General features: G+C 39.1%; 1 protein-coding gene across 4 annotated transcripts in view; it reads right to left on the reverse strand.

Annotated features, from left to right (window-relative positions):
• Positions 1 to 27,872, reverse strand: part of STAU2 (staufen double-stranded RNA binding protein 2) — a 164,190-nt gene that overhangs the window by 12,209 nt on the left and 124,109 nt on the right. Inside the window, exon 13 of one of the 4 annotated variants that reach the window (XM_052703836.1) lies at positions 10,420 to 10,440. The exons of 2 other annotated variants lie outside the window; for them this stretch is intronic. In XM_052703836.1, the coding sequence (XP_052559796.1) occupies positions 10,435 to 10,440 (6 nt within the window). In that variant the 3' untranslated portion in view covers positions 10,420 to 10,434. Of the gene's footprint in view, positions 1 to 10,419; positions 10,441 to 10,489; positions 10,571 to 27,872 lie in introns of those variants that run through there. One more of the 4 variants, XM_052703834.1, reaches the window with a different exon arrangement.

Genomic DNA, 27,872 nt, shown 5'->3' on the forward strand with positions numbered 1-27,872 from the left:
GGCAACACTCAAAAATGGTTGAGAAGCCACAGACAAAAATTATAAGAGATTTTAAGAAGTATGACTTTAAACCTAAAACTGAAAACAGCAGAATGTATGTCCTCAGGCAAAATGCTGCACCAGCAGGGAAGAAAGGCTATGAATCACTGTCTCTTTCACCACTGAAGGCTGGAAAATATCCTTGTCAGCTGCGTTCTCAGAAAAAAATTGGTTTATTTAATTATTTATTTCTAGGCATTTCTACACATCCCTGTGTAGATTTGCAAGTCCAGTGTCATTAACCCTATGTGTACTGCAGGAGAAAGTGATTTAGAGTAAGTGGACCAGGCTTCTTGGCTGTGTAAGATTTCACGGTGACTTCTAAAACACAGCACAACAGACCATCCCCTTCATCAGCCTGATGGTCACAGTTCTGTACTGCTTCATATCACTTCCCCACTCCTTAAATGAGGTAAAGACCCTGTCATTCTCCACCGGGAAATGGGCCCTGATGCATATTGTTAATAATGTACATGTTGCCAGAACTTGTTCCAGTAAAACGAATGAGCTCTAAACTGCGTTGCATTTAAACAAGATATAAGCATTTATTCCATTATTTAAGCATTTTTCTTAGGCAAGTGCTGATTTAAACTCACTGAAGAGTGAGAAGAGATTTTTGTGAACTCTCAAATCCAATTCATATAAAAATTAATATACAACAAAATAATACAGAAATTGATATACAAAAATTAGTATATACGAAGTTGTAAAGATTATGTGTTACTCTGCTTACTTCAGCATGGTTATTCTTCCATGCAAAGTAAACTCTACCTGTGAAACACAATCATTAATGTTGAAATGCTTTTCATCTCTATTTGCAAGTACGTTCTTCATAAGACAAAATGGCACCCAAGGACGAGAGCTAGTTTTATTACTCTTGTTTTTCTAGATAAGGAAACTGAAATAAAGGGAGAGTGCACAAGCACAAACATGGCTGGCCAAGATTAGGCACTTTTGTTAGTTTACATGCATTTTATCATAGCCCAAGAGGGATGGGGAGATTCTGAGAAAAAGTATGCAACGATGGAAAATAAAACCACATGACTGTAATTCAAGTACCTCATTCCTTCCACTACCACACAGCAAGGTAATATTTCCATTAATATTAAATACTTTTCACAACATAGCAGATTAAAAGACTCACTTCAAAGAGAAACAGGTAAGTGAGAGCCTCTAACAAACTTGTTTTTTTTCATTGAAATGGGTTTTTGTTGAAATGTTTTAAAGAATATCTTTTTATTCCAATTTTTACAAAAGAATTCTTTATTTTTGTTCATTAACATTTGACACGTTACTATTTTTAAAGTCTGTACACTTTAATTTAGATAAGGGATTGATTTCCCTAATATCAAATTCCATGGTTTTAGCTGTTTTAAAATGAAAGAGTGTTTGTTCAAGTCCATTAACGTAGATTATAAGTGTGTGTCAGTCTAAATATGACAAGAAACTTGACTTTGAAGACAAAAGCAATAGATTACACTTAATACAGAGGGCTGTCCACTGGCGCAGTCAAGCAGCGCATTAGAGCTTGAACAATGGAGTGTTTGGGGATCCGGATTCTTGCGTTACAACATCTCCAGCAAAGTCCACACACTAAATTGCGTAGTATCTCTGTTTTTTGTGTAACTCTACTCTCGAAATCTACACATAGCTATTCAGAGAAGGATGCTTCCACCCTGAAAGCAGTAAGGACCAATCCCTCTCTTCATTCTCCGAGTCTCATTTTACAAGTGTGCGTGTACGTCCAACAAAGTACCAAATCTAGATTGACAGCTAGCAGTGTTATATTTAGCACATATGGCATGTAATTAGAAATCTGAGTGTTTCCAAAAGGCAGAAGTTTTTCATTCTGATCTCAGTGTATTTTTATACTGCATTAACCAGTATTTTTCTCCTAATTGAAGTTGATTTAAGTGAGATCAGAGTCAGGCCCAAGAGCTACACACCGAAATTCTCATCTGAAGCAGTTTGTAATGTAATTTTGTCCTTGCTAACTGTTGATGGCTTATCCTCATCCCGTTTTAACCTACAACCATCAGCTCCTTTAATGGAAGTGCCTATAAAGATCTTCTCTAAAATATGCTTTTCCAGCACACTTAATGTCTTTTAATGTCTTTCCAATTAAATCCAGATGTGAAAAGCTTAAGGAACAGTTCTCAGGACTGAAAAAGATGACATAAATCTTGCAGCTGACAGAGATCCCACTGAGCTCAGTTGGGGAAACTCACAGAGGACTTCTTGTGGGCCAGAAAAGCTGCTGGGTATAAAGACAGATGTGTATACTCCTATTAAAAAAATTTAAATAAAAACTGACTCCTACAATGAGGTATCCACAATTATCAGGGACATTACTAACTCAATCCCTCAATGTGCTGAGCACATCCTGTGTGGCACAGATTTCCCTCATCTTTTCAGGAAGTTTATCAGAGTTGAAGGGGGTCACATCTGTTAAGGAAGGAGCACCTCACCTTTTAGGATTGCAGCTCTTAAACCAGTGGAGGGGCTGATTCTGGAAAAGCTGTCTGTCTTCATCTCACACTATATCAACAGGGAGATAACGTGCTCAGCAAAGCAGGACCCTGAATTTCTGTCTCTTTTACCTCCTCCACAACCAGGTTAGCAGATTAAGCTGTGATTTCAGTACAGAGGAGATGCTAAATGTGCTATTAATTATAAATTCTTACTAATCTGATGGGAAACTGGGCATTCCTAGTGACTGACTACCACTGCTGGGCAAGTGCTGTTTGTGCAGCTGTCAATTTGGGGTTTATTTTGCTGTAAGCACTTGCACACTCTCAGGTTTTTGTTTTTGTTTTTTTAATTTTTTATTTTCACAACAGTAGATCATCTTGTTTTGCCCCTCCCCAGCTGTTTGTAAATGTGGGCTCAGCTCAAGCCATGTCTTTTGGATACACAGGAAATATCCTCCTCCCCCCAGACCGTGTTACAGAAAGTTTCTAGAAACCTGTCCAATGCTAACAGCTTTTCCACTCTCATGCTACTGACTTGTTTTTGAAAGTGGTAAAACATCCAGACAGATCAATGATTTTTAAAGAGCTGTATGTCCATAAGAAACAAGAAAGAAAAAAAAAAAAAATGTTCCAGAAGAGCAGAAGGACCCATTTCTAAATGAAGATAAAGTTTGAGCCCATGTTTATCAGTGACAGGAACTTCAGTCGAGATACTTTGGATACTATTAGTTTCATTTTTCTATTCCCATTACAGTATTTTAGCACTGTTGTCATGAGTCAGTGCATGGAACCATGAAACTAGGTAACAATCCACGGACAATCTTACTCGGATATAACAATGAGTGATTGAACATGGGATGTAGACAACAGTGCAGACCTAACTGAAAGTGGAAGGCTCCTAGACACCCTGACAGAGCACTTGAAGATAAAATTCCTCCAGATCTCCACTTGCTTATTTTCCACAATGGCCAGCACTTTTAGACCATCACTCCTGCAGGGCTGAAGGCTGGATCTGACTCCCACCAAAATCAGCGTTTCATGACCATCACTCAGGAGACACGAGGAATGCCCTTCCCTTGGAATGAACTGCTGTCTCCATGAGGATCCCAGTCTTGGCTAGCTTAGGGAATGAGCTCAAACCTCCTGTGCTTTGCTGCCAGGGACCACCAGGACAGCTCTGATTTATAGTTTTTTCTTTGCAGTTTTATGATACAAGAATGTTCACTTGTAATTACAATAGCATTTTGTTGGCTCTCTGCCTTCACTTGGGTATGCACAACACCATATCCTTCATTCCAGCCCTTTTATGTCAAGACCCAAAATCTGAGAAGAAAATTACACTAGAAGTATTATGAAGATGCTGCAGATCTTGCTGTCCCTCAAAGAGGTGACTCACGTATTTGTTGGTGGGGATGTGTGGCCAGCTGGATGGGACCTGGACTAGAAGTCAGGAGGAGAGATAGTCAAAATTCTTTTTCAGAAGGACACTGAATGAAGAAACAAAAATTTTAAGAGAACACCTCAGTTTTGAGGAAAGTCTTTCTAAGTCTTGAACAAATGGTGGTCAGAAAATCACAGGGAAGTGCCACACATGACCACTGGGCTGTTGTGTGGGGTGTGGGGTGACACATTCATACTTGTTCGCTCTTCTGTGTGAAAAATTTCAAGAGATTTCTAATTCATTTCAAAGTGAGTGAAAATACTTGAAATCTTGATGTGTTACGTGGGATAAAAAATCTGTTTTATTCAAAAGAGTGACTCTGTCATTAATCTGCTATGTGACATTAGGGAACAAATTTAGCTGAATATTTTTCAGGCGTATACTTAGCTCTTAACTTTGAGATCAAGTAGCACATTTTGATAATCTTTTTGTGTAAATTTGATTTTGCCAGTTTCAGCAGAGGCATGCACTTCTTTAAAGGAAATTCCAGGTATTTTAGATACCATTTAACAGTTAACTGTCAAACATTTTCCAAGTCTTTTGAACAAAGAATACTTCTGTGCAACTTTAATTTATAGTGCCATATATGTCCCATTTAAAGTGGCTGTGATTAAGAAGAAACACTGAGCTTAGATTTTTCTACTAAATGAGAAAAGTTTAAAGCCAATAAACTGCATCTAGGGTTTTAGCTGGGAGATGAAATAAAGGGCACGTTTGTTCCTGGTCACTGAGTTTTTAACCTGGGTCTGTTGCTCCTGCTGTTAAGCTCCTATACATTCCTCACTAGCACACAGCGTCCAGCAATCCCAGCTCTCAGAGTCAGGAATTAGAGGTGAACTACAAAATAAAACAGCTTTTTAGGGAAGAGTGCCATACACACTAATATAAGAACGAAACTGCAAAGCTTATTTTTTTAAAAGAGGACTTCTTCCACATGCATTTTACAGTTTTAGATTACAAGTATAAATTCCAATTTACCAATTGGATCTGAGGATTCTGACAGTATCTGGAGGACATGGAGGGCACTGCTGAATCTGCTGAATAGAATGCCAGCTGTATTTCACCTAGCCCTTCAGTGCAGCGGAGGAGAGGCTGAGCATTATGCTTGGACTCAGCTTTCTAAAGATGCGTGAATATCTTTCAAGTGGCCCAAAGTTTGTATTTACTCTACAGCAAGGACGGAAAATGCCTTGGTTTTCTAGCAACAAAAGAAAACTATGCTATTTTTGTACACCCATTCCCTTTCCATGCTTGAATATGCTTTGTTTCTTCAAATAAAATACTTCAGCCTATCTTTTTACAGTACAGAAGCAGTATCATAACTAACTTCATTGTTCCTCTTTTTGCCTCACAATTCTACCTTTCAGGGACATTTGATTATTGCTTAAAGGAGAAATAGAAAATGGAGAAAGCCTAGTCTGCCTTCAACAATTCATCACTTCAATGATCAAGTTAAATGACAGCATTGTAAAAAACTCTAGTAAAACTTTGATTATTTGCTTGTTTTTGGCTAGCCCAACCCTGCTATTGTACCACGAAATTCAACCATTTCTTTAGCAAAGGCAGGTTGAAAGATTAGTCCTTACTTAAAATCAGTATCTGCTACTTTCCTATCCACATTGCAAAGTGGAAGATGTAATTTTCACAGTATTATTCCAAATTTTCTATTATTTCCTACATCTCTCCTTTTTAATAGATAGGCTAAATCTACCCTCAGATTCAGCATCTATTTACATTTGTATGTTAATTTATCTGTACCTGAATGTGCTCTACAGTCAGTGATTCCCAGTGTTGGCTGCTACTGAAACAGGTAGGAAGATAAAAGGACTACTAACATTGTGGAACCAGACGCTTCCAGATATCACAGAATCACAGAATCACAGAATGGCCAGTGCTGGAAGAGATCTCAAGGTCATGAATCTCCAAACCCCCCACCTTAGGCAGGGCCACCAACCTCCACATTTAATACTAGACCAGGTTGTCTCCATGAATGCTGTCCCACATGCTGCTTTGCTAAAAAGAGAACACACAGGGTACTCTGTCACCCAGCAAATGCTTAAACTGAGACATTACCAAGCAGAAAGCAGGTTTTCTCAAGAACTCTGACTTCAGAATTCAGGAACATCTCCAGCTGGCAGCTCAGCAATGCAGATTAGGCACTCCTTGACTCTGATTAACGGAGCTCTGCAACTATGGACCTGCTTTTCCTCCACTTACAGTTACAGTCAAAGAAACCCACCCAGATACATGTCCAATAACTTTGCCGAACAGCTGGCTTTTAGTCCGGAAGATCTGCTAACGGCTATTTTATCATTTCATTTTAGAAGCTATTATTAAAATCCATTAACCACAGATGTCAAAAAGAGCTTATGCAAAATCTTGCTAGTTACAAAATAACCTGTCAGGGTTAGATTCAATAAAGAATTTAGGTGCTTACAAATTAGGCATTGTAAGAGCGAGGTTTTAAACAGCACATCCTTGGAATAAAATCAAAGGTCTAAAGTTAAGTACTTGGCTTCTTTATTTGGTGTAAGAAAAGAGGTGGGTTTCTCAGAAGAACCTGAGAAAGCCACAAGCTTTCTATGGATAGAAAGCTTGTAAGGATAAGGAGCTACCTGTGGCTGAACTGCTACTCTCCAGAGTTCATACTCAAAACCAGGTTCACGCACAGAGGATCCAGGAGATTGGACAGACAGGACCCACAGACACACGATCCTTCTCTAGGATAGCAATTCCAGCTCTACTACAGACCTGAGCAGAGCTCACTGTTTTCACTGATAAGGTGACCACTGGAGAAGCAGGAAAAGGTGAGACAGATTTTAGTTTCTTAGCTTTAAGCAAACAAGACACATGTTGCAGCTCCAACATGAGAATCCAGTCTTCAGGCTCTTCAGTGATAGAGAAGATTTGGCTGTTGAACTGGGCCACTATGCAGAAAGAATAACTCGAGATTCACAATTGAAAGATACTGCATGAGAGAGCCTGACACTGTAAGCTAAAATGATCATGACAATTACTGAGTTGTTCTGAGGAGCACCCTATGTCCCCAAGATAATTTCTGTTCTTCACCCAACACTTGCTTTAACACAAAGCTCAGAAGTGGTAAAAGCAGAATCCATAATCCCCTACTTCTGCCTTTCAGTGACTTTTTAACCTGTAGGATACAATGATATTCCTTATACTGTGCTTTCTCTTTGTGAGCCTGAGTATGTTATCTTTCTGTTATCTGTTATACAGTGTCTCTGATTATCTGGGAAGGTAGATAAATAGCTATACTTGCATTAGTGTGTCTCCAGTGGCCTGTCATGAATACCTTCAGGCTGTGTAAGGAACTGAGACTGAGTAAGTCAGCATTATCGTGTAAAGCATGGAAGTGAAAAGTAACTGCTTCAGCCACAGCTGAGAAGAAAAGTCTTCAGGATGCTATTTTGCCCAATATTTATTCCATATGATTCATTTTAATTAGTATACAGCCGTGTCTTACTAAAAGATTTTATTAGGATAAGTAATAGTAATCCTTAATTAGTCAAGCTGTCTTTATGCAAATGAATTCCTATAAGCCTCCTCATGCATTCAAACTCCATGAGAGGATTTCCAGGATCAGCCTACAAGCAGTTTTACTCTTCCACGATGGAGCAAAATTAAATTGTTTAAAATCAACACACTCACAATAGAAGCAAAAATACTAATGTAAAAATAAAAGGAAAACTATTAATTTTAAGGCAGCAAAACGATATGCCCAACCTTATTTTATGCTAAGAATTTGATATTTGTAACTACCATATAAAGAGTACAGTGGCAGCATGAAGGAAATGCTAGCTTTATAAGGCTACCACCAGAAGAGGAGAAAATGCACTCATAACCATGCACACCGTACAGTGATACTTTTCAAGTATCACAAATAAGACCTCACCGAAACCATGTCTGAGATAAATGTTATGTTATCCAGTTACAATAAAGAGAGGAGGAGATCAGACTTATTATTTCCTTCACAATGAAATCAGTATAAACAATTCGTATAATGTTTGGACACCAAACTCCTGAAACAAAGAAGCCTAGAAAATCTCTTACAACCACCCACAGATTTCGCATGCTGGCCTGTGATTATACAACTGGAGAAGATCATTCCAACTGCCATGTAAACCAATGTCAGTCTGCAAAAGATAGTAACACAATGGTTCTAATAAAAAATAAAGCAAATTCCTGGAACAGTCATCAGTACATCAACACTTCTACGTTTTCCTAACCATTTTCCCCGTAAATAAGGAATACTTTGCTTAAATTTAAAGAAGAGAACTTAATTCCCATAGTGAAGGTAATAGCTCTCTTGTGTGCCTTTACTAAACTACAACACACATCCAGCTACATAAAAATGAGTCTAGGACCAATAGAGCATTTCAACCTGTTCCTCCATGATACAATCTTGTCCTCATATTTTCTTGCTATATGGGAATATTCAGCCTAATTTTAGAAATATGTATCTGCCAAACAGCATATCTCTATGTGCTATGGACTATACACAAAACAAGATATTTAAATCACAGAATCACAGAATCACAAAATTGTAGGGGTTGGAAGGGACCTCCAGAGATCATCGAGTCCAACCCCCCTGCCAAAGCAGGTTCCCTACACCAGGTCGCACAGGTAGGCATCCAGGATGAAACACTTTCAGGTCTCTCAAGAAAATACAGTGTTTCTGGAAACCAGGCCTCCACCTTTGCATTTTAGTTCTTCTCTTCCCTGGCAACCAAAAGTAAATTATCTGAATTAACATGGCCTTATGTCTAAAAGAGATGTGAAAGGATACGGCCAGTTCTCTCTCTGTGGATGTTGTCCTGAAAGTGTAAAACACCGCATACTTCTTAGGTTAGACACAAGGAGCAGGTCACAAAATATGAAGGACTCTAATGCACTGGATTAAGCCAGTTGCTGTGAAAATAAAGTCTACAATCTACTCATTCTGGGCCTGTTTCCACTCCATACCCTTTAAGGTTGGAAATTATTGTATTCAAATCAGAATTTAATGATACGAAACATCCACCCTCCCTTTCCCAAACGCTGGGAAAAGCAGTGGCATTTCTTGGTTTCTAGTTATGCCATAGAGAAATTTTATCATTCATATATGTATTTAGTAAGGAAACTTACTTCATGGAAGTGAACCATCTCTGCAAATTGGTTAATAATTTATATTTATTTAACATTAATCTCATTCTTTTCTTTAGGCTACAATTGACTGAACTGTAACTTTGTATGAACAATGGGTATTAATCATAGAAAGAAAACAAAAGGAGCAGTAATGAACTGACAAAGCTTGTTAGTCCCCTCCAGAAAGAGTGCAACAATTAACAATACAATGAGGGAATAGCAATCATTCAAATGCAGTTAAAAAAAACCTATATAAATATATACACACACACACATATATGTAAAAAAATGAAGAGTGTAGCTGATAAAAACTCAAAAATCTAGGGGAAAAAAGTCATTTTTAGACTTAACAGACTGAGAACATTTTATTTACTAAGAAAACAGGAAAAAAATTGTAGTAAACTGAATACATTGTCATTCTTATAAAAGTTTATTGAGCATTTATATAAAGGCTGTTCCCTCATATAGCCATATGTGCTTCTAATCTTGAATTGCTAACATCTCATTTTTTCTAGGTCTTATTTACACATGCAGTAGCATATTGAGTTAACAGTGCATTTGTTCACGAAGAGCACTTCTCAGGAAGCACAAGACAATCTTTGCTCTTAGTGACCACTAGTTCTCTTGTGTTAAATGTGATGCAGTGATATCATCAAAACCAGGCATATAAGAAGAGCTAATGACAATCAATTTTCCCCAATATTTTGATATTGTTTTTAATGGGAAATTCTAATTTAAATTTGAATACTACTTTGAATTCTAAAGGCAAAACTAAAAAGTGAATAAATGTTCTTTGAACGTTCAGTCAGAATATAATCTTCACCTTTCACTGGGATAGGGGCAAGAAGGAGTTTTCAATAAACTGTGACAATCATATGCTGATATTTTTTGCATAATAGCTACACATTCACAATGTGGACTGCATATTTTACTAAATGTCATGCTTAATTTGCTAATAAATTCTAAAAAGAGCAAACCCCTCCTAATAACAGCTGCAGCAGCCCAGATGCCATAAAAACAGAATGCCTTTGCTATGCAGGGGAGGGGCTGCCCTTTCCTCTGTGCAGGCACGTGGAGATGCCAGGCAGCACCAGCCATTCTCCAGCACATTGTGCACTGTGGGATTTAGACATGGGGCAGGGCAGGAAAGCGTGCAGAACTGATTTAACAAACAAAACATGGAATAAACTTTTTTGGTGATGTACAGGTAGCAAAGGAGTCTCATTCACATCTGGTTTGCTAAGTGGAAAACGGCAGCTCCAGCCCCAAGCCTCAGTCTCCCCATTGCAATACAGTGGAATTGCATGGTTTTTCTTGCTTTGGCAACAGGATCAAGCTTTAGCCCTAAAAAAAAATTGATTCCATAAAGAATACATGTGCACATGCTGAATAAAAACTTACCAAGTCTTTACAGTTGATTGTTTCTGAAGAACAGCAAAGTTTGGCAGGCAGAGGAACTGTCCTTTCTGTTTGGCTTGTGGGAAGATAACATTATCATTTTCTCTTAAAACTTTTAGTATACTATTAGACCAGAAAGAACAAGCAACAAAAGCCCTGATTTATCATGAAAAATATGGAAGCTTCTTCTTTACAAAGGGTTGTGGAAGGCCTTACCAGTAGCTCTAGAAACTTCAGTCCTCAGCTTTTCCAGTGAAGAGGCAGCACGGGGCTCTTAGCCTCTCCCATTCTCACTAAGCCTCATCCATTGTTTTTACCAACTCCTTTTAGCAGTGAAAAATCAGTCACCATGCCCATGCTGTGCCATCCATGCACAAGTCAGTTTGGCTGAGGGAATGGATGCTGTCCCTGGGCACTAAAAGGGTCTAATAAAAGAAAACAGAAGAAGCAGTTCTTTGCCTCTAACATCCCATAATGAGAAAACGGTAAACAGAGGGTGAAGTGAGGCTTGAGATCATATAGAAACTTTCTGTGATCCTCATCATGCAAATGAGGGACTTAGTCATATTCTTTTCTCCTTGGAGAATGCTACGAGGCAGGAGTAACTTGACAGCTGCTCTCTCACAATAGCTAGATCAGATTCCAATATACTCTTCAATCCTGGGCGTTGTTTTATTACTTTGTACTGAGATGCACAAAACTTCATGCACCTGCATTACACAGCATTAAACCCTACATCTACTAAATCTACCAACACAGAAGCCGATTCAACTGGTGGATTTATTTGATGTGGTTGCTCACTGGGAAATGGATTGAAAGCACAAGCTTCTCTCGAGCCTACCACAGAGGAAACAACTATAATATTTTACTGATGTGGGCAGGACCCAAGCGAGTGACAGAGTTTGGTCAATTTGCTGCAATAAGTCCCTTCTGAAACAAAGAAACAAAGTTCTTTTGTTCAGTTTTAACACGTTTCTTGACTTCTATTACCCACTTGCCTTTTTCCATTCCCAAGGAAGGTTCCATTAATCATCCTTCTAATGGAAACACTTGTGTCTGATCACTTAGCGGTGGACACAGGCATAGTATTGGGCATGCACTGAACAAGAAGCCCAAGGGAAGCCCAGCTGAAAAGTTTGGAAAAGCAAGGATGCCTTTTTAAAATAAACTTTGGAAAGGTCAGCAGGACAGCAAGGGGTCAGCACCAGGCAGCCAGTGGGTGGATGGCACAGGAGAAAGACAACAACACTTGTCATTAATTATATCTGTTGGAATGCTACACATTTCCCAACCCCCCCCAACTGGTAGTACTTCAGACATCCAAGCACAGTCTCTCCCACGTCCTACTCGACCCCAGGCAGGGCACATGCCAAGAAGCTTTCATAGAAGCCAAGAAGTGGCTAATACAAGCAGAGGTTAAACATTTAAATGTGTCTCTCCACTTTGAAACATTTTTTTCTCCAGTTCAAAGTCATCCCTTCATCTTTCTCTCCTCTATCAATGAAATACATATTCTCTTAGAGCTAAATACGGGTAGATTATGGTGCCCATCCTTAAGCTAACAAAACTCTTAATTTCTTTGGAGAGGCATAATTATTGGGAATTAGACTGCTCAGAGTAGGAACTCCACTCCTAAAACTGACGAGGCAAGAATATAATACTGTGTACCACTTACCTAGGTCTGTAGGATGTATCTGATGTCCTATATTGTTTTTCAAAGCATATGTAAATATTAGAACACATCACTACCTGTGATTTTGCATGCCTTGCCACTGCAAAACTTCAAAGTATCCCTATATATAAGGTTATTTGCCGCCAAACAAGTAGTATATTTTACTTTAATAAAATCCCCAATGAACTGTCAGTAGGAGAAGAGATGGCACGCTAGCAATTCGTGAATTGATCCATTCCTCATTTACCCTAAACTCACCAAGGATATGGCCAAAGTTCACTGTTTTCTGTGAGTCAAAGAAAATAGGTATCTCTGGAGCATGATACTTGGGCTATCTCCCAGGTAAATAGCAGCAAGGAATCAGCTTCTGTAAATGTCTCTCTCTATTCTTTCAGTATAGGTAAAACTACGCAACTATCCCAACCTGGAAGCCTTGTAGTTGTCTGAAGGTCATCCAAGACGTTATAGTGATGATGCAACGAAGAAGCTTTGGGTATCAGAACTTCTGCTTAGAAGGTTTAAAACATGGAATGCTGTTATTTGTTCATGCTGTGCATTTGTTCATGTTTCTGCAGCAGGGCCTGAGGAGTCTTAAAACCAAATAGCGGGGTTCCTTTGGGAAGATGGAAGAAAAACAGAATCTAGAGGGAATTGTGCCAGAGAAGAGTCAGGTGTATTCTGTGCACTTGCAGAACCCTGTTTTGTACAAGTATAACCATATAGAGATAATGACTTGTGCCAGATCTATCTATATATACTTAAGTCTGCTAATGGGTTACGGATATTATTTGGGAAGAAAAGAAAAGCCAGTACTTGGGTCAGTGAAAAGTACTGTACAACACTGTGGCTTAAGGAGAAATCCTCCAATGGTGCAAGGTAAGCTCCTACCCAAAATCCAACTATTAAGATTGCAGTGGAAAAAGATGTCAAAAGAAAAAAACAGAAGTTTTCTGGGAGATCTAATGAAAAAAAAGTGAATGTGTTTTTATTTGAACGATGCTTCAGAAAGGGAATATCCAAACTGAGTGTTACAGTCTGTGTGCTCAAGACCCAAGACAGGGTTTAAATTCACAGCTTTAAAGCCCAAATTAAGTCATCATACATTTTTGAGAGTTTTATTTAACTTTTCCTCTGTAATTTTCAAGCTTTCATAGAGTCATAAAGCATGGGCAAACATAGGTTCACTCTACAAACAGAAAAATACTGTGGAAGGAAACATATATCGTGGTAAAGCACAGTATCCACAGGAAAGTATTAATCATTGTTAACTGAAAAAAAAAACAAAACAAAAAAAAAAAACAAAAAAACCACCAAAAAACTACGTAGTGCTCAAAAAGTAGTAGCTGTGTGAAAGTGACTTGTTACTTGGATAAGAACCACAGAGTGACCCACAATATTCAGCACTCATGGGTTTCACCATGCATTGTGAAGCACTGAGTGAGAGAGTTAGGGATTGAGTGACACAGGTTGCACATTAGAATTCTAAAAAGCAACTCTTCTTGCTCACTGTTCTGAAAAAAACAGCAAGCAAGCCAAAGAGTGAGGCTGATGGTACAGATATAAACCATTCGCAAAACTGCACTTCTGAGTTATGCTTGCATTAACCAAAGACTGGATATCAGTTTTCTTCTCTTATGTTGAGAGGAAGACTATGTTCTACCTACGTCATAGCCACTAGCTACTTATACAGAGATGGAGAGGTACAGGTCTAAAACACAACACAACAACAAAAAAATTGAATTCACTACTCAATACCCATGGAGAAGTGAAAAAGAGACCTGTCCAAATCATCAGTTTCAAAAAGAAGCACCCTCAGGTAACAGGATTAACTCCTAAAATTTCACCGGAGATCTCAATCCAAAAACAAATTGCCACCCCATCCCATAATACGCTTTCTTCCATTTAGCTCTTTGTTCCTCCATGAAATTGTGTGCTGATTTTACTGTTCTGTGCTACCTGGACCAATGAAGATAGTTACAGGTTAGCGACATTTCTGTGCTATATTTACAAACCACATGCAGTCAGTGTTTCATAAAGCCAGAAAGAAACCTGAGCTGGTCTACTCCGACCTCCTGTGTATGTCACATTGTATTAATGCTGTGCGTATGTGTTGACTACGGAAATCCTACCCTGACCCATAGAACTGCAGAGACATTTACCAGCTTGATTCCACTGGTGAGCATTTTATGGCTCAGAACTCATTGTCATTTGAATTTGAGAACCTACTGAATTTTGCTATTGGTTCTTATTATGTCCTTCTCAGCTGGATCAAAGAGTCCCCTGGGAATCAACAATTTTTCTTTGTAAGTACTTTGACAGAGTCAAGTCAGCTCCCAGTTTTTCCCTTTACAAATTAATCCAAATGAGCTTGCAAATCTCTCTCCAGAAGACATTTCCCCTCCACTTCCTCCAGCAAATACTTTTTTTGCAACTGTTTTCTGAACTTACCTCAGTGTTTCCATATCCTTTTAAAAATGCTGACATTGGAACTAGACGAATTCTTCCAGTACCAACTTGACCAATGCCGTTTATGTGGACGTACCTTGTAGCATACTTACTGTTATCCAACACATTTGTGGCTGAATACTGTAATGGGAACTCTTATTCAGATGCCCACTCCTGATCACTTACTTACTTTTGGGCTAAAATTCTCCATTCTGTCAGTATGGCTTTGATCTCTTGTTCCTTGGTGAATAAGTGTGTGGTTAACTATGTCACTGCAGACCTTCTTTGAATCCAGAGGTTGGCTGCAATTTATTCTATGACTTACCATATTTAAGAGCATACTCTGCTCTTCTTGTGTTATCAATGAACACTACTGAGAGATGATTTCATGCCTATTTCCAGACCACTGAATTACACAATGCATGTAAGTGAAAATTAAAACTTAATTTTGAAGTGTTTGCTTTTGTGTTGTAGGGAACGAGCTATTTCTTACCTACTTCGAACAGATTGGGTGACCCACAAAAGGCTGTACACATGAAGCAAATAAAAGGCTAAGTCATGTTTTCTGCCCTAGTCTCCAATTTTGTGCAAGTGAATGATAGCATGGAAATAAAGATATTTCTGTGAGCAAGGAAAACACTGCAAGTCAAACTATCTGATTTCTGATTGCAGACAGGGTCAGTAAACCATCCTTATGCAGCCTAGTACATGGCACACTCAAAATCTGTGGCCTTGTCACTTCTTTGCAAGACTAGGTTTAAGGAAAACATGCAAGATCTTGCCTGGAATGGTGTGTATTAGTCTACTGCATTCTCAACAGAGCTAGCAAAGGAGAAAGGAAAAAAGAAACATTCAGTCATAACATTCATTCCTCCTCCCAGAGAGAAGGGGAAAATGAGATGGATGAAAGCGAAAAAAGAAACCATTGTGGGTGGATGCAGATAGTTTAATAAATAAACTAAAAAAGAGGAAAATAACGAGTGATGCAAAGGCAATCCCTTATCACCTCCCACTGCAGACCAGTCAGTGTCTGTATGATGATTACTTTGAAAAAGCTCCCCTCCAGCTTATTAGTTGAGCATAAGATTACAAAGCCTGGAACATTTCCTTGATCAGTTTGGCTCCGCTGTTCTGCCTGGGTCTTCTCCAGCCCTAGCCAGCTCCCTTGAAGGGCAGAGTGAGAAACAAAGACCTTGAAACTGTGCGAGCACTCTGTATCAACAGCTGAAACATCAGTGTGTTACCAACACAGTTCAGGTCGCAAATCTTTATGACACCATACTGGCTGCCAGGAAGAACATTACCTTCGTCCTAGCCAGTCTCAGTACTCTACTGGGCATCAGTGTAGCAGTACTGGGTACAGAATTAAGATTATGAAAGCAAAAGATCAAATTACCAAAGCTGCTCTAGCCCAAGTGGATATTTATCCTATCTGGCTATAGAGTGTATAATGTTGTGAAAAGCTGTAGATCACAAATTCAGCAGCCTTGAGAATGCGCTGTTACAACCAACAGAGCTCTGAATTTCCCCTTCCTTTAAAAAATACTGTGTTTCTTTGAAATTTGTGTTACTTTTTTAAAATTAGGTTTTCATATGATGCTACATTGCCTTGCAGTCTTAAAAACTACGCTTTTCTAACTTCAGTACTTGAAAATCAATTACTTCAAAGAACTAATGTTATGAAGAATTAGTAGCACAGATTACATTAAAAAAGACTGTTCAAAAATTTGGATAGGGTGAAATTATTTAGGGCAGCCTACATGTAAAAACAATGTCTATCCTCAAATCTTACCCTTATATTAGCCCACCAGACCATTTTAATGGTAAAAAAATCACATACTAATATATTACTCACTGTATAATAGGAGCCTGCACTGTCTCAATGACAGGATATTAAATACCTTTCACTCTGTTTTCATTTAGTGTAGAAACGAATCTAGGTCTGTTGCATCCAGAAATGGAATTAAGTTATCAGAGAATATGGATTTCAACACTGAGAAACGTTGTGGTTTCTATTAAGTGCATATATATATATATATATATATAATAAGATAGAATGTCATCTATTAACTTCAAGTAGAGTATTAGAAATACGAGACAAAAATTAAGATCTGAAAATTCAGTTTTCTGCATCATCCTCACTCCACTGTGATGTTTTTACTGGCCAAAACCACTTGGTTTTGTTCCCACAGCTTAGCTAAAAGTTTATTTGTTGATATATGATCACAAAAAAAGTCATTCTCTGACTTGGGATAGGAAAACAGCTTAAACATCCAGCCCTTCCTTTGGAAAGGCTCTGTAAAGGCTCCATTGCTTTGGTCAGACATTTGTGTCTGGGCTCATAATCTGGGAAGAGCAAAGCCACGAATCCCCCAGAGTTATTGTTTTACACAAAGTGACCTGTTCTCCCAGTTGTTTTTCCAACTGGGGATTCTGGTGAGAGAGATCAGGATTATACCTGCCTAAACTACAATAGGCTCTTCCCACTGTACTCCTGAAAGCTGAAACACTGTGGATTTTCTGTCTTATAAATATCCAATTTAAGAAAGGAAAAAAGGGATCAGGTAATCCACAAATTTAAGAGACGCTGGGATCCCATTATGAGCAGAAAACTTTGGACCTTTCTTGAGGCTTACATTCCATTGCCTGAAGCCTTTCCCTGAATTATTTCTTCCAGAGTTCAATGAGTTGAACAAAGGGCTTTGGAGGGAGAAGATCTGAATAGATTTGAATTAGCTGAGAAGTGAACATCAGACAGGAGAATGGCCATGGTCCACACACTTCCATTGCTCTTTGGGAGGAGGCCTTGCATGTTGCTCTCACCTGGGTGATACTCCAAGAGTCAATACCTCAGCAGTTCCTGGGTGCTTAGGATGAATGCATCAGGTACCTGCAGTGAGAGCCCTGCTGCAATTCTGCTACCAGCCCATGCATGTGGGTCACATTTGGAGAAACAGAATGGAGGGAAGAGTAGCTGCTGGGCACACACTTCTTATCCTCCCACGTAGCAGTTATGTTGTCAGAGCATGCAACAGTCTCAGGAGCTCTAATACATTTCTCCAGTGTATTTTCCTAAACAGTGAGCTCAGATGATTTTCTGGTAGTTACAACAAATGGACCAAAAGGTTGGACAAAGTAGTCTGGGGGGAGCTTATTAGCCTAACTGTACAGATTGAAAATGATATTGTTCTGCATTTTACTCTTCTCCAGATCTGCCAGAAAGAGGATATACTGCATCCCATGTTTCCACACATCATCAAAATCATCAAATCCCATTACAAATAAGCAGGCATATGGCGCTGTCATATGACAAGTCGTGTTCAATTCTCATTAACCAACAATGTCTATCCTCAATTAGAAATTTTTGATTCTTTGTTAAGTTTGAAGGTAGCACCCAAGACAGTTTTTGAAGCGTTCATTTTTCATTTTAATAACAAAATCTCAACTTTATCTCTTTCCTTGAGTAAGGAAGCACTACTTCTTTCTGTTCTCTTGAAAAAAGTTTCTCCTACTACTTCTGATGAAAATTCACTGCTTCTGATGAAGGAGGTACTGGAGATGCCAACTTTTGATGCTGATTCAGAAGCACCCGCCACATGTTGTAAAAGTTGCTGCCTAAAAGGGATTATGTGTTCCTTCAAATAATATACGCTTAAGGAGATATGAATAAACTTCCAAATTCCAAAATGATTAAAAAAATATAATACTCCCACAGAAAAGGAAAAAAAAAAGTGAGAACCAAAAAGAAAGTTGATGAAATGGAACCAATTCACGCCAATTTTTGCCAACACATTTTATATGAAAAAGATGTCAGATGTCCTGGAGTTATTTATAAAGCTAGTCTACAAACAAGAACTGTCAGTACCAGAAAAATGGGTTTCATCTGCTTCTTTGTTAGTTTCAGAACACTTACAAACCTGTTGCAAAGAATAATCCAAAAAGACTGTCACATTCAGTAGATTATGTAAAGAAGAGTCAGAAGACTAGTTTGTTCTGGTATAATTTAAAGCAGCACTAGGTCTCATTAACTCATGCTAGATACTGTACAGATCATACATAATATGCAGTCTTCTCTGACCTCCTCCTCTAGGTCCTAGTTCAGAGGGTGAGAAACGTCTGAAAGGAGACCAAACCTTCATTATTTTCTTAGACATACAAAATATATAAGATCTATTACATAAATGTAGTGGACAGTTTTCACCAGGTATATTTTCACTGCCACAATGCTCAATCATCTCTTTGGTATACACTTAACAGCTTCATGTCACTATTCAGTATCTTTTAAAGAATGAATTATTATCTCCTTCTTGCTTTGCACAACTTCAACAGGAAAAAAGAGATTCTTAACTTCTCTTGTCCTTGGCATTTACCAGAGGATTTTTTTCAATCAACAGAGAACCGTAGTGGCTGAAAAATCTGAATGTAACAATCCAGGAATTACAGAACTGAACTATTTCATAATACACTGCAGTTCAATTTCAGTATGACCCTAAGCTTTATTGCATTCTTCCCCTCAGAAGCAAATCTGCCTTAGGCATACTATTTTTGACAGTCTACAGTACATCCTCCACAAACCTAAATTTATATGGTAAGCTCTTATTCTTAACTCCAATTTTATCCTCATTTTGGGGGAAAAACTAAAGATAAGGATCAGTTTCTACACTTTCCCTTAGCTGCTTCAGAAAAGGGAATGCAAATAAAGCTTCTTTATTTCTAGTTATTATTCCAATTACTTATCCACAGTTTGGATCATGATTGCTTCTATTTATTCTGGGAGCCTACACACTGCACTATTTCTGCATGACTGCTTGTCAAACAGACACCTCAAACAACGATAAACAGCTTCCTTTCATAATTAGAAATTCAGAATTTTCCAGAGGAACCAAGAGAAACATTTTTTACATAGACAACAATTGAGCTGCAAATTGGAGCTGGAAATTAGTCATAGAAACAACTAGAAGTAAAGCAAAGTCATAAGGACCAGGGTTCAACCGTGTAAACTTTTACTAATAAGGCATATTTGCACATGTGAAATAGTCAAAGTTTTTAACACATGATGTAGTATGCATCTATGCTCTGTAAACATACTTTAAAACTACTTCAGGTGATCCTGTTCTGAGTAAAAGGTTACCCAGAATTAGCATAAAATGAATGGTTTCTACACTAGGAAGAGCAACAAAGCTGAACATAGGTAACTGTCTTTGTTTTGAAGAGTCATAAGAAAGAACGAACATGTAACACCAGCCTTCTTTTATAAACAAATCAACATCTCGAGTCTTGTTATAAAGCCTTTACACAGAGTATGGGCTAGCAAAACAAAACCTGCACATCATTATATGTTAGGAAACGATGCAGCTAAGCAGAAGTGACAGACAAGTTTCCATCTAAAAATTAGGGCGGCTAATGGGGAGCACTGACACAAACTGCTTTTAGCTTCAGCATAAGAACCTGACGTGACAGTGACATGCCCTACAGGTCTGACTCACAGGCTTCTCTGCATGACAAGCCTCCTTCATACACTGCAGAGCAAAGTAACAGCAAGGAATTACTTGGGAGAAAGTTTGGTTACCCCTACAAAATTAGGCAGAGAGAAAGGTGCAGATGACTTGACAAGAACAGCACTTGATTTCTGAGGAAGGTAACATAACTCAGTCCACCCTCTAAAAGCCTGACGTGGTGAGGTGCTGAGAGCACTCCAGTTCAAGGGGTTGCAATCAGTGTGGGATGCTGAGCACATTGCAAGTCACGCCCTGACTCATGCAAGCACCCAATATGCTCACAACAGTTCAACCAGCCACCTCAAAGATTTGCACATAACCCACAGCCACACAACAAGAAGGTTGGAGCATATGGCAAGGTTTCTATTTGCTCTGACTGACATCAGAGAACTTTCAAGCAACTGCAAAACACTACACATCCAAATGCTTCAAAGGTGTTTGTAAAATTCTACTATCATGCTGTGGGACTGATCCTGCTGTCCTCCTTCCCTTTCAACAAACTCCTGCTTGGAATCCATTTGAGAACACATTGGCCCCACGCTCTTTTCACAATGACAGTTATTAAAAAATAGCAGCAGAGTGAATAGAGAGCTGAAGTTCAAAGACACTGCTCTATGTGTAGCTCTTTCACACATTAACGAAAGTATATTTATATAACTGCAATATTTTGCAGGTCCACATTTGTCCTGTCACCTACACTGTCTGCTCCAGTTTAGCATTTCCAGTAATGTGAACGTGTTCCTGAACATGTGATGTGACACCAGCAAAATTCCCCTCTTCCTTAGCCCCTTTCTCCCCTTTGCACTGTGTGAACAATCAACCCTAGCTGTGCTATCTAATCCTAGGAGCTCCTTAAAGAGCTGACTTACTGCCAGCTTTGGTCAGACAACTGTTTTATCTTACCCCATACTCAGGACTCAGAGTCACACTCACTTTGACTGACAACATGAAGCAAACTGCATTACTACTCTAATCTTCAAGATTGTCACGATTCCTAGCACGGCAAGTTGGGAGTATGAGTAAACTCAGACCTTCTGCTCCAAACATAGATGTCCCTTACACTTTAGATAAAGAAAACCTTTGCTAAACATTTATTACAGCAATGGTTATACAGATAAATCTTCTGATGCCAATATCTATGCAGGTCTTTGCTCCTTTTTTCTCCTCTCCCCTACTGCCATTCCAGCCCATGTTGCTCCATTAATTATGCTGATACAACCATCTATTTGCCAGGAAAATAGAAGTTACATTTCACATTGGCCAACTTTCCAGACTCATTCATCCCACAGACCCAAACTGTTGCACTGACACAAGGGGTGGCAGTGCCAGGCGTACATGCAAGTGTCACCACTAACAGATGGTCTATGCAACCATGCCTGATGGACTACATTAGGAGCATGATTCATTTCGAAACTTAATTCAGTTATATAGGCTGACTCACAACAGGAACCACAGGTTTATTGTGGAATAGTGCAATTATGCATTTCTCTACAGAATACTAAGGCTTGTTGGACGACTAAGCCCATCTAACACCATGTCACTGCTCAAATGAGCTGCCCAGCCTTTTTCCTTCCCCTAGAAACATGCTCCTGCCTCCAGTCCTCCACCACTATGGGCACTCAACCAACTCTTAAGGGGAATCATAAATCTCTTCTCATTTTTACAAGGTAGCCCTCCAAAGCGAGCCTTGTAGGTGCCTGTGCAACCATGAGAGTAGGAGCAAGATGGCAGGAAAAGGTTGAGATCATTTCTTTTTGTAGCAGCTACCAATTAAGCTGAGTTGTAGTGTCAAACTAACAGCATAATGGACGATGGAAACACAAAGGAGTGCTACCTATCTGCCAGCCATTCCTTCAGTGAGCAATAAAGGGTCTCAGACAGGTTCATCCTCCTAACTTAAAATGGTAGCATGTGTTAGAGTTGGGCAAAGAAAATGTATTAATTTTTCTGAGGGAATAATCAGTAAGGCTTCATTGGCTGTGAAGATGGCTTTTCACCTGGAGGTTTAGGTAAATACAGAATTATACAGGAAAGCATTCTAAGCATCTAAGCAGTCAAGTTTCAGAGGAAATATCAGACTAAAGTTTGTACCTTAGCTGCCTTTATAACTAGGTGTGGAGACATATTCTATGGAAATTAAACATACAAGATTCGTTTTTAACCCTTGGAGATTTCCATATGATAGCTTTTTATTGATTCTTTGGTAAAAAAAGGTCCCTGAATTTTAACTGCTTCATCAGTGGTTTAACAATACCAACTTCAGCAGTAATACAGCTATAGAGTAAGAGGGGATGACTTCTCATCTCTTTTAGTCTGAATTTTCCACCTCAGCACTAAATGAGAGAAGTTAGGCTGTACAAAAAGAAAGTCTGATAAAATAATATGGTAACAGGGAGCGTGGTCTTCTTCTACAAATATAGACATAGGAAAAAGTGACAAAAAAAAAGAGAATAGACTGAGGTGGAAAAAAAAAGATTTTAACCCTCAGGTTACTTTTCTTTCTCTGACCTTTCCCACATCACAACCTCAACTGAGGTGTGCAAAGCTGAGCAAGGAATAGCTCAGGATTCCCAGAAAGAGAGGAAACAGGTGCCTGACTCTAAAAGTGGAAGAAGAAAGACCTTGATCTAATTTTCTACTATTAGGATTAGTTGTCCATTTGAACCAAAGTTTTATATTCTAAATATACAAACAATTTTAAGTACAACACTAAGGTATATTTGGAATTAGGCTACCATTGATATCAAAGAAAACTGTGAGTAAGGTGAGGTACAGAGCAATAGCTTTTTCATGTTACATTTCATTCAAACATAGGTGTTTAAGTAGCATCATTTTAAAAGCAGTTTATTCTTTGACTGTCTGTAACTCTGAGCACTTCTTTAAAGTCAAAAGTCCTGGTGAATGTAGTGCTAATCTTTGTGGAGTGCACAGAATGCAGCAGGAACTTATGGGTCACATACTGCATAGCCAAAAGTACCTCTCGAGACATTTGGCAACAAACTTGATGGGGATAGCCTGAGAGGTCATTGAGAGCCTGAACACATGTCAACGTGATAGGAGGAGCAACTTACTTAGATTCTGTAGCCTGCATAAAGGTTTACCAATATACTGACCACCCCTATTAGCAGCCTACTGCACTGCACTGGAGTTGTTTTTCCATCAGTGACATGTTTTGTCCTAAAGTTTGTCAGTTTGTCTTTTTAATGCTTCTAATAAAAGATTTGGGGTTACACTACTGCCATTATAAATTGAATGAAACTGTGACTTCTCTGCTGTGGAATCCAGCTCTTCAAAGTTTAGGCAGTAATTTCAGGTTGTTTTCTTATCCAGCCCTGCTTATTCACCTGTTACTAGCACCACAATGTTTTCATTCAATAGAGAAAAATTTGCTTGATTCCTACCTCTCAACAAACAGAAATTAACTGGCTGACTTGCAACCATGCATGAAGACATCAGCCCCAGCTGCTGTACATCTACAGCAGGCCTTGAGTTAAGATTAAAGCAGCACACAGTGCCAAGTAAATTGACCTAACCAGTTTTCTCTAGAAAGCATACTGAACTCAACTGTAATATACCTTGTCTAATTTTCTTGTGTCAGCACTACAACAGTAGATACTTGCTTCACATCATTTACGGGGGGGAAAAATGGCATGGGAAAGTGTAGCAGCAAGTGAAAGAGGTAAAAGAGAGGTCTGGTAGAGGGAAAGGTTGCAGGGAGGAATCTAGGACAGAAAGTGATGGGCAGTGAATCCTGTACTGAGCTTGCTTTCTTCATGGCTTCACAACACAGCAATGCTCATGCTTAAAGGCAAGAGTGCATTCAAAGAGGCTCTTGTTGGCTTTCCTTGCATAATTCTGCCCTGTGCAAGAGCTTGTACAGGCTGCAGATCTGATGTTGCTTACTGTACAAGTGCAGCACAGCAGCAGAAGGCCTCATGTCCCACTGATGTCAAGTCCCACCACTCTGAGGCTGTGCTCCAGGCAGGAAAGGTGCAGAGGTTACTGACAGTGGTGCTGTGGGCTGGTGACACTGACACTATCCTACCAGACTGAAGCAGGCAGCTTCCTTCACAGGGGCCTCCCATGGACATCGCATCTCAGCAGCTGTCAGTCATCCATGCCCCAGGCCAGACCCGTGCGGGTGACCTACAAGTGAAATGTTTTTCCCTACTAATCCCTAGCAGCCATCTGAGGCTCTCTTTAATAACATAAGATGTCACCCCGTCAAACAAAAATGGTACTAATTTCTGTTTTTGAGGTGAAAATTACATTTTGTTTTCTAACAATTATTCATATCAAAGAACAAAAAAAGCAAACCAGTGACCCGTCCTTTACCTTCAGCTTTCTTTGTGTCCCCTGTTCTTCCAGACGAAAACAGTCATGGGAATGGCAGCTCTGTAGGGTCCAGCAGTCCCAGCGCCTGGCCGAGCTGCTGCCTGAGTGCAGCAGTTCTGCTCTGGTGAGCAAAGAGCAGCAGGGCAGCCATGCACGGAACGGCCAGGGAGGAACTGAGGGAGACCCCATTCACCACACTGGAGATGGGTAATGAAACAGGCAAAATCCGTGGCTAAGTATGGTCTGTAGACAGCGTCAGTGGTTGGGACTTCTTAACCAATATTAAAATCACTTGCAAGGCAGGAAAACAAAACAGAACACGGGCCTGTGGAAGTGACTTAATATTCAGATGCTCATAACCCAGCTGGTATGTCGAGCTGTGTGCTTGCTCCCTTTGCCAATAAAATTATAAGGATCTAGATACTTGGGATTACATATGAGAGAAATGTTAATGAGTTCAATATGGCACCTTTGTGTTGCTTATTTTATACGACTACTCAAATATTTTAAATACATTAAGTGTATTAATTCTCTGGGGAGGTACAAATACAGCTATTGTCGCTGATTATTAAGAAAAAAGCTTATATGGCAACTTTCAGTTAGTTTTGGTTTAAAAGTGAACTATGCACATAGAAAAAAATACATCTTTTTCTAACGAAAGACTTTCAAAGAGCCTTATGAAAATTCTCTATATATTGGAGCCAAATATTTCACAAAAAGAACTTGGAAACAAAATACTGGTATTTTTTCTTGGATTGATCTCAAACAGAGGCTTCTGACTACAATAGTATTCAGCTCTTTCATGATATGAACAATTGCCTTGGGACTGAGAAATCAATTCTGTAAAGCTCTAAAAGTGCTGAAGATCAGCACTGCGCAGGATGCTGCCGGTATTCTTTCTGGGATCAGTTAGTTGCTGAACTGAGAAACCCAAACTGACTCGGTGCTACTGATGTATTTCAAATTTTAAACATGATCTGCAGATTCAAACGCTATCTTACTAAATAATTTTTCTGCAAAGAAATGCTTTTAAGCATCTTCTTCATCAGAAGAATTATTTTTAAGTATTCAAAAACTCTTCAGGAAAAGATGTGGATTAACTCTGTAGGCCACAGTAGATATGCCATGAGAAGTGTTATACTGAAGATGATTAAATCCGTTGTCTGAAAATGTATTAACTAACCTGACAGAGGAAATACTTAAGAAAAAATCAGGTAGAGATATGTGGCTTAGAAAGAATACATTGATAAGATATCTCAGCTTTTTTGATTTCATGGAATAGCTACACCGTAATACTTTTGAAACAACATAGTGCTTACAGATGAAAGCAATGCTCCCAACAAGTAACTAGATCTCAAAAACATTATGGTAAAAGTTTAGCAAAGGATTAGCAAGAATAGTTATATCGGTGCTGGATGACTCTCAAATACATGCCCATGGGTTGGTTCTCAGAAAATATTTGCTTGTTTCTGAAAGATCAATTTCTCTGGTGATATTTTTTGATACTAAGACATCTACAGTCACTCACCAGTTGCAAACCTATTCCCTCTTCCTCCCAACACTTTTTGGTAACTGCATTCTTTACACTTCTAACTACCAGTAGTGAAGAGAGAGTTTCTAAAAGGGAATCTTGTCAGCACATAAATCATTGGCATGCCACTTAAATAGCTTCAGTCTTGGTATGCTAAATTTTCATGCTCTGATAAGATTTTGGCATGATCCTTTAATTACTCTTGCAAAGAACACAAATAATTAAATCATGAAGCACTCAGTTTTCTTGGCACTGTTCCCAATCAAAGGCAATGTGACTATATGCAAAAGATCACTACTGCTATTACAGTGCAAATAAGGCAGTAAAATCCTAATATGGAGATAAAAAGTAAATTATTATAGTGTATAGACTCTGCAAAAATTAAGTGGTCAGCTTAGTCATGTCCTGATAATGGGACTAATAAAAACTGCTTGAAAATACTTACAGGCAGAAGAGCTAAGCAGCTTTCCTTACAGAGCTTTACAAACTCTTCTATAGTACAATTGGCTGTGTGTTTGAGGGGAAAAAAGGGGTCCAAAACTTTATGAATTATTCAAGATATCTAGGAGTATTGTAAGGGGATGTGCCCTAAAACACTCTCCCTAGTTCAGAGCCTCTGCACAGCAGTACAGCCTAAAGGAAAGTATACTCAGAGGTCCTGTACTTGGTACCTACCATTGACCATTTGTATAGATAGGTAGCACCCGCTTGCTTTTTTCTCTTAAGTGTCAGCATAGGTACAGAAAAGCAGTCATCACTGCCTTCCTTCTCCATTGCTATGCTGCTGTCTTCAGACAAGTGGATGAAGCAGAACAGAAAAACACTCCACACCATAAACTTTGTTCCTGCTCGTAAGTTCTTGACTTGTGAGTGGAACTTAGCATCAATCTCTGCCCCTGATGCAGCTGTATAAATTCTGACCAGGTCAGAAACATACAGAACTGTTTAGTGTGTCCCAGGAGCCAGCCCTAGGCAATTCCCTCTTTAGCATTCAATTCTATCTGCTGCTATGCCATCTGCTGCCAGGACAGCTACATCCTGTAGAAAGGTACTGAGAATTTAGGTTAGCAACCTAATATAAAATTATAGCCTACTTTGTAGACCTCTGAGTGCTTGATTAGATGTAGTCTAAAACTGCAAAACTGAAGACTAGAAAACAGAGAGACATTGGCCATAAGACCATCAGCATGACCCTAGCATGGTCCTTTATGTGCACATAGATGTGCACATCTATGGTACAATCTTTAAACACATGCTCATTCCATTCTGAGCCATTGCCATTCACAAGATGAATATGTAGGGAATAATAGCACTTTCCCAAACTTCTCCTATAACAAACTCCAAGTTTCATGATAAACAAAGTGGCAGATTGTAAGGATGCTCTGTATACAGGGGAAGCAGCTAAGTAGACTGCTTTACCAGGGTTTATACCACCAGGCTTGCCATCAGCACAGTGACTGACTTTTAGCAAGATGTTGAGCATCTTCATGCCTCATCTCCCTACCTGTAACACATGCTATCAGCTTTCTGGATAAAGCATTTAAGACATATTGCTGAAAAGTGCTATGCAGTAAACAGGTCTCTCTTTCAAGAGACCACAGTTACACACCTCATACAACCTTCCCTTGTCAGTGGAAAGACTGAAAAAACTCCACACCTTTCAGCTTAAACAAATCAAAACATTCTTGCTCTTTGGATCACACCTGGAACTATTTATTACCAAGATCTGATCCTGTGATGGGATTAGTTCAGCCTCAGTGTTACAGTAACTCCACTGTGGTTTCAGTCTTGTAACAGGGAATAAAAATACATACTTCTGGAGTTATGTTTCATATTAGATGGCGAGCGTATTTGTACGAGCCCTCATTTTCCCATTTAGCTTCAGAGGATCCCATTA

The sequence above is a fragment of the Tympanuchus pallidicinctus genome, unplaced genomic scaffold (genome assembly GCF_026119805.1).
Source record: "Tympanuchus pallidicinctus isolate F22 unplaced genomic scaffold, pur_lepc_1.0 scaffold5, whole genome shotgun sequence".
Taxonomy (NCBI): domain Eukaryota; kingdom Metazoa; phylum Chordata; class Aves; order Galliformes; family Phasianidae; genus Tympanuchus; species Tympanuchus pallidicinctus.